Source organism: Erythrolamprus reginae, chromosome 1 (assembly GCF_031021105.1).
Source record: "Erythrolamprus reginae isolate rEryReg1 chromosome 1, rEryReg1.hap1, whole genome shotgun sequence".
Classification (NCBI taxonomy): Eukaryota; Metazoa; Chordata; class Lepidosauria; order Squamata; family Dipsadidae; genus Erythrolamprus; species Erythrolamprus reginae.
In genome coordinates this window covers 208,516,542-208,530,448 of record NC_091950.1, presented here as the reverse complement: position 1 = coordinate 208,530,448, position 13,907 = coordinate 208,516,542, and the positions used below count along the sequence as shown (strand labels likewise).

Sequence of the window (13,907 nt, the reverse complement as noted above, 5' to 3'; positions counted from 1 at the left end):
AATTATTTTCACCTGATGCTATTAATTTTCACCCTCTATAATCTTATTTAAAGGATTGCCACAGTATATATTTATACCAGTGGTAGGTTGCTCCCGGTTAAGCCCGGTTCTGTGAACCGGTAGCACTGGCGGCAGAAGGCTCTGCCCACCTACCCATATGCTTCTGTACATGTGCAGGAGCATTGCGCACACACACAGATGCAAATCAGTAGCAATGGGTTTTAAAACCCACTACTGATTTATGCTACTTTGTAAGAAGTGAAAATCGAGGAGAAACGCCCCATTTTCACCCCACAGACGTTTGTGATGGATAGAAGGCAGTGTACAAACCCACCAAGATTTTCATCAGATTCATTTCACCTCAGCTATGAAATCTCCAGAAACAAATTCTCCAGAAAATGTAGAAGGCATTTCTGCCAAAGATTTCTACAGAAGCAAAATATGGAAATGGGCAGGAGTATAATTTGTAAGATTTACATAAGCACATACATACACATACTAATGGAAGTAAGCATAACTTTAAAAAAAATATAAATAAATCTCACAGGGCTGCTGCATGCGGATAAACAGAGGGAATATATGCCTTTTGAAGCTCCAGTACAAAAGGTGGGATATAAATCTAATGAATAAATGAAGCTTGCCTGAAATAATGTAAACAAATGAGATCAAATCTCACTAACCATTTCAGATAATAAATCATTATTTATTTGAAATGTTCATACTTTGCCTTTCTATCAAATTATCATTGAGGTTCTCTTCCACAGTAAATTTTGGGAAATATTTCAAATTGCAATTTTCCAAACACCAAACATAGAATCTATATATGCAACAATATTGCTAAAACCAATAATGCAGATTATTATTTTATGCTACAATAAGGCAGCCTTGTAATATAAATATATACAGGTAGCTTTCAACTTATGACCGCAATTGAGCCTGAAATTTGTGATGTTAAGTCAGGCATTTGTTAAGTGAGTTTTGCCCCATTTTACAACCTTTCTTGCCACGGTTGTTAAGTAAATTACTGCAGTCAGTAAGTTAATAACCTGATTAAGTGAATCTATTTGCTTTTATGTAGCAGATCAGGTCCCACAGAGTTGGCCTTCTCCAGGTCCCATGGCCCAGACAATGTCATTTGGCGGGGCGTAGGGGAAGAGTCTTTTCTGTGGCGGCCCCAGCCCTCTGGAATCAGCTCCCTCCAGAGATTCGAACTGCCCCCACCCTCCTCGCCTTTCGCAAGATCCTTAAGACCCATCTATGTTGCCAGGCGTGGGGCAACTAGTACATGCCCCGCCTTCTGACCATTGAATGTTATGTGTGGATATGATTGTGAAATATTGATTGTTTTTTAAGATAATGGAATTTTAGTCATAGTTTTAATTATTAGATATATACATATATTGTTTTGTATTGTATGTTGTGAGCCAGCCCAGGTCTCCGGAGAGGGGTAGCATACAAGTCTAAATAATAATGATGATGAGGATGATGATGATGAGGATGATGAGGATGATAATAAAAGTAATAATAATAATCCTAGTGTAGACCAAATATATTATGTACTCCAATATAGATGTGCATCTCCTATTTGTTCTATGCAAAGCGTACTTTAAATAAAAGTTTCTTGAACACATTTAAGTAACTTTGGTTACTTTGGTATTTTTTTCAGTTTGTGAGTAGAGGTAGACCTCAACTTATAACAACTGAGCCAAAATTTCAAAGAAAAATGGTTGTTAAGTGAGTTGTGCCCCTTTTTTATCTTTTTGCCACAATTGTTAAATGAATTATTGCAGTTATTAAGAGAATCGTGCAGCTGTTAAGAGAATTGACTTTGCTTGTTGAAAGCCTGCTGAGAAGGTTACAATGATCACATGTCTTAGGGCTCAAATACATGCCAGTTGCCAAGCACCTGAATTGTGATCATATCCTGCAAGGGTCCTAAGTGTGAAAATTTGTCATATATAATTTTTTTACAGTGCCATTGTAACTTTGAACAGTCATTCATTAATTTCATTTCATTTATTCGATTTTTATGCTGCCCTTCTCCTTAGACTCAGGGCGGCTTACAACATGTTAGCAATAGCACTTTTTAACAGAGCCAACATATTGTCCCCACAATCCGGGTCCTCATTTTACCCACCTCGGAAGGCTGGAAGGCTGAGTCAACCTTGAGCCGGTGATGAGATTTGAACCGCTGGCCTCCAAATCTACAGTCAGCTTCCATGGCCTGCAGTATAGCACTCTACCTGCTGCGACACCCCGGCTCTATATGTCACTAAATGAATGGTTGTAACTCAAGGATTACATGTAGTGTCCATGTACAAGGTGTGGACAACAAAATGGAAACACTTGACTTTTTGGCATCATAATGTTTAAACATGTTCGAATCATTCAAATCTTCACATATTTTAATGTTTTTTTAAAAAAAAATTCTGTTATTTGATATGTTTTTTAAAACTTTTTTTAACAGAAATTTAAGGAAATTGATTATAACCTTCTAGAAATGGCAGACCTCTCAGACTTTCAAAGAGGCCAAACTGTTGGTGCTCGAATGGCAAGTACTAGTGTAACAGAAAGTGCCCGAATGTTTGGCGTTTCAAGAGGTAATGTCTCAAAAGTAATGACTGCTTTTGAAAGAGAAGGGAAAACGTCCTCAGCCAAGCATAGGTCTGGTCGAAAGTCGAAGTTGTCTGAGAGAGACTGTCGGACTCTAAAACGAATTGTTAGAGCGGATCACAAGACCACAGCTCCTAAAATCACTGCAGAGCTCAATAGACACGTACAGAACCCAGTTTCCACAAAAACTGTTCAAAGGGAGCTTCACAAATCTGGATTCCACGGAAGAGCTGCAATTAGAAAACCTCTGCTCTCAAAGACAAATGTTTCAAAGCGTTTAGAGTAGTGTAGAAACCACCAGAAATGGTCCCTCGAGCAGTGGCAAAATGTGATTTTCTCTGACGAATCATCATTTACCATTTTTCCGACCATGTTTACGTTTGGAGACAGCCAAAAGAATAATTTCATCCAGACTGCCTTCTCCCAACTGTCAAACATGGCGGGGGTTCAGTGATGATCTGGGGTGCTATTTCTTGGAAATCTGCCAGGCCAATGATTTCCCTTCATGGAAGAATTAACAGCCATCACTATTTAGGAATTTTGGCCGACCAAATTCATCCTATGGTTCAAGAACTGTTTCCAGAGGGGGATGCCATCTTTCAAGATGATAATGAACCAATCCATAGAGCAAGAATCGTTAAAGAATGGCACGAGGAACATTCTAATGAAGTTCAGCATCTCATCTGGCCACCGCAATCACCAGACCTCAACATTATTGAGCATTTATGGTCGATTTTAGAGATTCAAGTAAGAAGTCGATTTCCACCACCATCATCTCTAAAAGAACTGGAGGGTGCTTTAACTGAACAATGGGCTAAAATTCCTTTGGAAACAATTCACAATTCGTATGAATCAATACCTCGGAGAAGTGAGGCTGTATTTGCTGCAAAAAGTGGACCAACACTATATTAAAAGATATTTTGATGATTTTTCAAGGTGTTTCCATTTTTTTGTCCACCCCTGTTACCTCACCCCATGCCCTTGGATAATCTCCCCCCCCCCACTGGTTTCATGTATTGAATAGTAGGGGGGAGAGGACCGACCCCTGAGGCACCCCGCAAGGGAGAGACCTAGAGGTTGACCTGTGACCCCCCCACCAACACCGACTGCGACTGCTCGGAGAGGTGGGAGAACCACTAGAGAACAGTACACCCCACTCCCAATGCCTCGAGCCGGGGCAGAAGGATACCAAAGCTGCTGAGAGGTCAAGAAGAACCAGGGCAGAAGACAAGCCCTGTCTCGGGCCCGCCAGAGATCATCCATCAGCGCGACCAAAGCGGTTTCCGTGCTGTAGCCAGGCCTGAATCCTGACTGTTGAGGGCCTAGATAATCGGCTTCTTCCAAGGACTGCTGGAGTTGGAGTGCCACCACCTTCTCGACAACCTTCCCCATAAAGGGGAGGTTGGAGACTGGACAGTAGTTATTAAGCATGGCTGGATCCAGGGAAGGCTTCTTGAGGAGGTGACGCACAAGTGCCTCCTTGTAGGGAGACGGAAAGGACCCTCTCCTCAAAGAAGTGTTGACAATCTCCTGGACCCAGCTCCGTGTCACCTCTCTGCTGGCCGAAACCAGCCAAGAGAGACACGGATCCAGTAAACAGGTTGCGGAACTCACAGCTTCAATGGCCTTGTCCACTTCATCAGGTGTCCCCAGGTCAAACTCCTCCCAGACAGATGGACAAGAATGGGCCCCAGTCACCTTGACTGACTCGTTGTCAGTCGACTCTGTTATCCAATCGGAGTCAAGGTCCGCCCAGATCCGAGCAACTTTATCAGTGAAAAACGAGTTAAATTCCTCAGCACTACTCTGCAAGGGCTCCCCAGACCCCCCTCTGATTAAGAAGGGAGCGGATCACCCCAAACAGAGCAGCCAGGTGGGATTCCTCTGATGCAATCAAGGCGGCATGATATGCGCATCTTGCCACCTTGAGCGCCACTTTGTAAGTCTTAATATGAGCTCTTACAAGTGTTCGGTTGGATTCGGACTTACTCCTCCTCCATCGCTTCTCTAGACGTCTCTTCTGGCGTTTCAACTCCTGGAACCCCTTGGTAAACCAAGGAGCTCTCCAAGGTCTAGTGCCATGGAGAGGTCGCAACAGCGCAATTCGGTCAAGAACCTCCATCGCAGCCTTATTCCAGGCCACAGCAAGAGAGTCTGCCGAACTGTGGACAATTACCAATCAATTTATTCATTCTTCTTGCTAAAATAATTGAAAACATTTTTGCATCTTGATTTATTAACGATAAAGGTCTATACAAATTAGACAGCATCAAATCCTTATCTGCTTTATGTATTAATATTAATGACTGGTCTCATGATTCTGGCATCTTTTCCCTTCTAATATAGCATTATATAGCATTAATAATTTCAGTACCAGTAGTGTTTTAAACATCGTATAAAATTCCGTTCCAATCCATCTACCCCGTGTGATTTGCTCACCTTCAAACTTTCTATAACTTCTACAATTTCCCTTTCCATTAATTCTTTATGCTCCATATCCACACCCCTTTTATATATATTTATATATATTTCCCAATATAAGCTTCCATTTTATCCTTCCTAACCTCCTTACGCTTATATAACTCTTGATAAAATTTCTGAAATATTTTTAAATTACCTTTCATTATATTACAGTAATCCACTATATCTATTGAATTTTTAGCCTTTTCCTTTTGTGTGAGCCTGGGAAACATCCTGGAATTTTTATTACTATTTTCAAAAAATTCTCTTTTCATATATATTAAATTATTCTGAACTGCCTCTATTTTTTTTATTTTTCTAATTCTTTTTTCTTAGCTTGTAATTCAATAATATTTTTTCATTCTTAGTATGCTAATACTTTTTTCCAATTTCTTAATCTGATCCTCTAATTTTTCCTGTACTACAGCTTTTTGCCACTTAACATTACAAGTTTCCCTGATACATATTCACGGTGCCACCGCCTTCATTGTGTCCCACACCAATCTCATTGCTATTTCTCCTTTTTCATTAATTTCCCACAGTTCTGATATCTCCTTTTTCATTTTTTCAGTCTGTCAAATACAGTCACTTCCTGTTTAATCGGTGCATCCCTTTTAGTGGGGCACTGGTACAGAGTACTGTATGTCTGTATACTTAGATATTAATAGAATGCATGTTCAAGCATAGCCAACGGGTTCTTTGAATCACAGTTATATTCCAAGTTGGCTTTATTTTATAAAATCACAATGCTTATTATTGTAATATACAGTATTTTGAAAGAGGGAATACTGCTGGATTCTTTGAATGCTTTGGATTCTTTCCATCATTTATTATTAAAAAAATTATTTAGACAATTTTCTCTTTCTTCATCTCTTCCATTACTTACTGGGATAATATTCCCCAAGTTTTTGTAAACTATATCTCTGAAATATAATTTCAGAAAGAAGTATTACTTAATCATTAGCCACAATAATTTTGAAAAGAACATTTTCTTTTAAAGGGATTCATTACACCCATAATAACATATTGGTTCTATGATTCCATACTAAAAATATTGTATATGAGGCTTAAGCCTCTGTGGCAAAGACAAAAAAATGTTCTAAATAGCTGAGTAGTTCAGTCACTTATCAAGGAAAAGAGGTCTTCAAATCAAATATTAAAGAACAACATGCTGTATGTTGAAAAATATGTCTATACAGATTTAGAAACTAAAACATATAAGAACTTATTTAATGACAATATTATAAAACTGTGATGGTGAACCTGTGGCATGCAGAGCCATATGTGGCATGTGAGACTTTGCCATGTTTCAGGTCCAGCATGCATGTGTGTGCTGGCCAGCTGATTTTTGGCCTTGGGAAAGGCTGTTTCATCCTCCGGACGCTTCAGGGAAACTTCCCTGAAGCCCCAGAGGCAAAAAAAATCACCCAATGGGCAAACTGGAAGCTTCAGGAACCTTCCCTGAACCCTCTGCAGTGCAAAAAACAGCACAATGGGCAAATCAGAAGTGAGTTTTCCGAACCTCCGGTTTGCCGTTGTACTGTTTTTTCCCACTTCGGAGGGTTCAGGAAAGCTTCCTGAAGCCTCGAAATGCAAAAAAACAGCACAATGGGCAAACCAGAAGTGTGTTTCCCCAAACTTCCGGGTTGCCCATTGGGGAATTTTTTTTCACCCACCAGGCTTCAGAAAGGTCTGTGCGCATGTGTGTGGGGCAGCAGGCGGTGCATATGCACGGGGGAGTGAAGGGGTGTGCGTACGTGCATGCACGCTATCATACCTACATACAACCCTTTTGGAACGCGAACCAAAAAAGGCTGACCATCACTGTTATAAGATCTACAAATGTAATATATATTTTTTCTACATTTATTATATTTGGTTTTATAAAGGATGAAATAAAACAATATGTATACACACAGAAAGATGCATGATTCAAGAGGATGAAAGGCTTTTTCAAACTAAAAACAACATAAAAAATGAAATATTGAAAATATGCTTAGTTTATTTAATTGCCATACAATATGGAATTTCCAATATGGCAGGGCCTCATTGTGAATTGTAGTACAAGATGAAATAGAACATAAGAACATAAGAAGAACCATGCTGAATCAGGCCAAAGCCCATCGAGTCCAGCATTCTGTGTCACACAGTGGCCCACCAATTGTCCATGGGGATCTTGAGCAGAAAGAGAAGGCAAGACCCTCCCTTTCCCCTGACCCCCTACAAATGGTACTCAAGGGAATCCTGCCTGCCTCAACCAACATAGAGGTGGCACAGGGACATCCCTTTCAATAACCACCGATACAGTTGGCATCCATGAATCTGTCTAATCCTGCTTTGAAGCTATCAAGGCTGACAGCTGTCACGACCTCTTCTGGAAGTGAATTCCATAAACCAACGACCCTCTGGGTGAAGAAATATTTCCCTTGATTTGTCCTCATTTTCTTACCTATGAGCTTTAGGGAGTGCCCCCTTGTCCTAGTATTGTGTGATTTTTCTCTATCCACCTTTTCTATCCCATGCATGATTTTATACACTTCGATTAAGTCACCCCTTAAACGCCGTCTTTCAAGGCTGAAGAGGCCAAGGCGTTGCAACCTGGTATCATAAGGGAGGTTCTCCATTTCCTTGATCAATTTTGTTGCCTTTTTTTGCACTTTTTCCAGTTCCACTATATCCTTCTTTAGGTGCGGTGACCAGAACTGTACACAGTACTCCAAGTGTGGTCTCACTTTTGTGATTTCCACCTTTGCTTCACTATTCTACTCTTATTTATTTATTTATTTATTTGTTTGTTTGTTTGTTTGTTTGTTTGATTTTTATGCCGCCCTTCTTCTTAAACTCAGGACGGCTTACAACATGTTAGCAATAACACTTTTTAACAGAGCCAGTATATTGCCCCCACAATTCAGGTCCTCATTTTACCCACCTCGGAAGGATGGAAGGCTGAGTCAACCTTGAGCCGGTGATGAGATTTGAACCACTGACCTACAGATCTACAGTCAGCTTTAATGGCCTGCAGTATAGCACACTACCTGCTGCGCCAACCCAGCTCAATCTTATAATGATCTGAGCTTCAAGAAAGAAGTTATGGTGCAAGAGAAATAAAATGGAAGTACATCAAACTATTTTCACATAAACAATCATTTCCTGTCTGACTGCTCTGTTCCACATTGGTCTCCTTGTTACTCTCTCATGTTCATACAATACTTCCTGGCTTCTACCGTTACTAAACAAAAAGTACTGTAGATCTCTTCATTCCCCTTTATAATTTTTTTTCAGAGGAAAGAAAAAATTGAAAACAGGAAAGGGGGAAAATGCAGGAAGCCTACAAGAAGAAGACAGTGGTATCTCCCCACCCTAACACTGGTAACTTCCATGTTTCCCTGAAAATAAGACCCTGTCTTATTTTTTTTTTAATCCTAAAATAAGCACTTGGCCTTATTGTCAAGTACTCAAAAATCCGATTGGGATTATTATCAGGGGATGTCTTATTTTGGGGAAAACCAGATAGTCAGGGCAATGATAGAATAATTTGAAAAAATACATAATTCCATGCACATTTTAATTATTACATCCATATACTTGAAAATCCAAGAGATAAAAAGAAAGCAATCTCTAAGTTACATTTTTTAAGAAAGCAGCAATTACATATTAATATTATTTAACCACAGGACTCAAAATATTTCATATTACTATTACACCAGTAGTGGATTCTAAATCCCGTCACTAGCGGTTCACACACACACTCACACAATCATGTGAACCAGGCACAATCTACCGCTGTGTTAAACTATTATATATACTGCTTTCTTCCCAATGAAAGATAATAATAAAACAATTGTATAATAATTACAGAAAATAATTAAAACATTCAATCATGACAAAATAATCCAACATGAAATAATAAATTCTGAAGGCCAAATTAGCAAACTGAGAAACTCATTATACTAAAAAGAGAGGATTTCAGTCATTTAATTTTTTTTCTAATTTTTGGGCTCTATGGAATTAATTCATGAATGTGTGTGGCAATACCATCTGGAAACTAACAAATATAGTTCTCAGTTCAGTTCAGTTTACTTTATTGATTAGCCCTTAGGCCATATCAAACTGCAGAGTTCCAGACACAAATTATTACTAAAATCTGATAAAAACAATTTAAAATGGAATTGGTTCTAATTATCTATGTAACAAACAATGTTACTGGCTGCCCAAAATACTTTATAATTAAAAAGGTACTGCTGAGAAAGTAATCACAAAAGATTTGTAGTTCACTCATTCTTGCAATAATGTTTTAAAAATCCAAAGTTAAATATACTTCTGTGCATACTCAGAACTAGAAGTAGTGAAAGTAAATTACAGGATGTAATTTTCCTGCTTGTTTGTTTGCTTCCATCTCAAATGTATTCATGCAGCCTGCTTTTCATCAAGCAGGAAAAAGGAGACATTTTGTCTTTAAAGAAAAAAGTGAATTTGAACTTTAAACACCAGAGGGAAAAGTATTCAATATTAAATCTGAACAACATAATGTGGTGAATAATAATCTAGTTTGAATTTTAGGAAATAAATGGCCATAATATTTTTTTTAAAAAATTATTCATTTGGCCAGAAACCATTACAAAATAATAGATCAATAAATTTCCAATTACAAAAAAATCAACTATCTACCCTAAGTAGATAATGCTAAGTCACCAGTATCTGATTCTCTAGTTTCATTAAGAATTTAACAGATTCAGTTCAAAAAAGTATATCTTGGATAATTGTTTCTAAAGGGAGATGAAAGAAAGAAATCTAAACAATATCTTCCATCTTTCCTCAATCATTTGGATTCAGTTTCTATAGCATAAAAATATAAGTTTTATTTTAAAAATATAAGGACAGAAGGCACTATATCATGGTCTTGTCAAATGTCAAACAATAGTTGGGGTTTGTTTAATGCATTGTTCCAATTTTGCAAGATGGAGTTAGGAAAATGGAATAAAATTACTGAAAAGTGCCTCCTCCCTTATATTTGTTTCATTTCATTTAAAGTGAAAACCCCAATGACAGAGATAGCCTTTTCAATGTGTTTTTAAAGACCCTTTTTTAACAGAATAATTGAATAAAATGCTTCAGTTAAATAAATAAAATATGATACCTGCGTGCGATTGAAAGCCACTCTTGCAAAGACTGCCTGGGAGACACTAGCCCTTTTCAATTCATCCCTGACTTGCTGGTAGATATCTGGAGATACTTCCACTGATGAATTTGTTGGTTCTGGTTTGACTGTTCTAGGGATAGGTGGATGATTTAGAAACTGTTGATTAATTGCCTGTGGATGCTGATGAGCCAGGAGTCGACTTACTGCAATCTGTTGGTTTATCAAATGGGCCATTGCTATTTGCTGCCTTACAAGCTGTGGGCTGAGCTGAGGTGTAAGAAGACCAGGGCTCATGATTGGTTGTAACGTTGGCACTTGGTTTCTGATTGGAGTACTGTGGTGAATTTGACCATGAGGAGATTGTTCATTTGTTTTGCTCAAAGTTGCCAACTGGTTGATATTCGGTAAGTGCATGGGACGTTGACCAAGAACACAATATTCTGACAGGTTGTCTCTTTCAACTCGTTCCACTGTTAAAATAAATAATAAATATATACCTTCATTTTAATTTGAAATGATATCAAGGATTACAAATGAACAGTTATAGAATGTATAATATTCTACAATAAATTAGACTAATAATGCTTATCCTTTGTAGATCTGTACTAAGAGTTACATGGATTTCAAGAACCCAAGACCATTACATTTGTTCAGCCTTCCAACCAAGCATTAAATATTTGATAGTTGCACTGGTAAACTCAATTATTAAGACCCCAAATACTGTATTTATATTCAATTAGGATTTTATTTGTACATACATACATACATACATACATACATACATACATACATACATACATATGTACATTTATATCGTGCACTTTTTCCACAAGTTTCAAGTGAGATACCTAGCAATTCTAGTTCCAATCTTGGGAGTCAGGTCAAATTAAGAAATGTGATTGGCTCAAAGTCTTCTATTAGTGATGACAGATTTGAAGTTGGCTTTACTCAATTCTACTATAATATTTTAACTACTGACACATTGCTTGTAAATCTCCCATACTTTCTGAATTTCATTGTGCAGAAACAATCAAAATATTATATTGTGTAATTTACATAGCTATTTGCATACATAGGAACCTTTAGTTCTTCAGTCCCATAAACTCACATTGTGTGTTAATCTGTGTGTTTGTAACTATATGCAGAAAAAAAAATACACGGCTAATACTGTCTTATTATTATTTGCTGTTGATAATATCAATTCCCATACCATGTCTTTGTAAACACTTGAAACACTTGAAATCACTTGTATTCTTTCTCCCATGACATATGTGCAGCCAAATCACTGCTGTGTAAACACTTTATCCCTTCAGACCACAGGGTCAAATTCATACCCCCAAATGAATTATAGCATTACTTTTTTTAGAACTTCAATACACATTCACTACTTCAGTGTACATTCTACTGATGTTTTTAACTGTAAGCTACTCAGAACATTAAAGAGTCAGGCAGACTTGAAATCAAATAAAGAATAAACAAACAAATATTGTAAGAGATTGTCTTATAATATTATAAGCCCTTGTTAGCATATACCATTCCTAAGTGGTTACATAAATCTTTAATGTATTGTAGCTACTGAGTTTTGAAATATTTATCGTATCAATAAAATACTACACAATACTTTACATATTTTGGCTTCTTTCAACAGCAAATTCAGGAAGCAAACATTTGCATCTATTTATAAATGTTAAGCCATTTAAACTTTTTGTTTATTGTTTTGCTTTATTTTGTTTATTTTTGCTTTGCATAGCCTGGTCAACTCAAAAGAGGATATAACAGGATAAAATCATAAACTATGTTTTTTCTTGCCTTCTCCCCCACCACCAATATATTCTTTTTTCAAAAAAATAATAAATACCTATTCAAGTCATAATGGAAACAACTATACCTAAAGGTTTGAAAAATCCTAAATAAATGTGGAATTATTTTTGCCAAGCTTCTATACAGATTGAACTCCTGATATAGTCTATGTTAACAGACATTACTAAATAATGCAGAATAGCAATATTAGAAAATCATACATAATTGCATATTGTTTAGCTGTAGCTAGTTTTCATTACATTTGGAAAAAACAAAATTACAATATCATTACAAGCCTCAAGAAGACAATAGATCAGTGATGGCAAACCTTTTTGGTGTTGCAATGCCAAGAATATGTGAGTACGCCCGTGACAGTGTGTGCTGGCACCCATAATGCAGTGTGTACCCCACCTACGCTCACCCACCACATGTGCCCTGCATAGCGCATATGTGCATCTACCCCCTGTGCTCCATTTTGGGCCTTGAAACCCTCCTGCACCAAATCAGTGCGCCTGTTACCACTTTCCAGCCAGCGTGTCTCCATAAGTGACAAGCTGTGCTCTCCTCTGGTCCTCCTGGCACAGCTCGCCTCCATACTGGTGGCTTCTCCAGGAGGGGCAGGGAATCCCTGGCCCATTGTTCCTGCCACTGCTGGGGAAGTGCTGGGGGCAAGGGGGTGGCAGTGGCAAGGATGAGCAGGCAGCACCTTCCCACATAACTCCCCCCCCAAGGCAGGGGTGTCTCCCCTGGCTTGGAAAAATCCCCAGAGGTGGACCCCCTCCCTCCACCCTCCAGCACACCCCAAATCCAGAAAGATTTCTGGATGTTTTTTCGGTGCATGCTGTGAGCCGCCCCGAGTCCTCGGAGAGGGGCGGCATACAAATCCAATTAAATCTAAATCTACTCACCAGTTCTCTAGCAGGACCCAGCGAAGCCAAACCACCAGCAGCTAAGGCAGATTTGCATCAGCAACTCCCTGCCTAGGAGGGGGAAACACTCCCCCAGATCACCCCCCCCAAGACAGGGGTGTTGCCCCCAACTTGGAAAAGCATCTCCCCCAGCTTGGAAAGTTGCTCTTGGTAGCGTGTGGTCCTTTAAAAGAGGAAGGGGATGGGCCATGCAGGGGTGCAGTGCTCTCCCTCCGCAGCCCATTTTAGTTCCAGGAGGCTTCAGTGGACTCTGGGGCCATGCAAGAAGCCCGCTTGGGTCAGGAGACTTATGAATTGGTAAGAATCCCTTGTTTAATAGGGGGTATTTCTGCTATTTCACTAAACACTCTCCCTCTACTTCTCTGCCACTCCATGTGTGATGAAGAGCTCTTTCCATTCCTTTGGGATCAATTGTGAAACGAGTCCTGCCCGACACTCCTTCAAACACCGCCCTCTCCCCAGTCAAAGTGAGGGGCCGGAGCTTGTCTCCTCTCCCCCTCCAACCCTTTTGGACTGGAACACTCCAATGCCAGCGCCACCCCCCTTGGTAGGAGGGCAGGACACTGTGCCCAGCAGGAAGGCTTCCAGGTAGGCAAAGAGAAAGGAAGGATGCTAGTCCTCGGCCCTTTCATTTTCAAAGCTCTCCAGCTCCAGAGATAGATTCAAAGTGAAGCCAAAGTGCCAGTGGCCAAGGCAGATCTGCACCAGGCTCCGGCTGAAAGGAAAAGAAGCTTATTCTTTAAAAGAGGAAGGGCTCCTCCTCCAAGTAGTCTCACTTCCCCCTGGTTCACCTCCTCTTTTAAAGGACAGCACACAACCAAGAGCAACTTTTCAAGCTGGGTGATATGCTTTTCCAAGCCAGGGACAGCACCCACTTCACATCACACACACACAGGTAGAGGTGTCTCCCCTGCTGTGGAAAGTTGTTCTTAGTGACGCATGCTCCTTTTAAAGGTATGAGAGGA

The 13,907-nt window shown here is 39.3% G+C and overlaps 1 protein-coding gene across 3 annotated transcripts in view; it reads right to left on the bottom strand.

Annotated features, from left to right (window-relative positions):
* The window catches only part of SATB2 (SATB homeobox 2), a 167,642-nt gene that overhangs the window by 65,122 nt on the left and 88,613 nt on the right, over positions 1 to 13,907 (bottom strand). For all 3 annotated transcript variants that reach the window (XM_070732092.1, XM_070732093.1, XM_070732094.1), the window contains exon 7: positions 10,211 to 10,683. In XM_070732092.1, the coding sequence (XP_070588193.1) occupies positions 10,211 to 10,683 (473 nt within the window). The remainder of the gene's footprint in view (positions 1 to 10,210; positions 10,684 to 13,907) is intronic.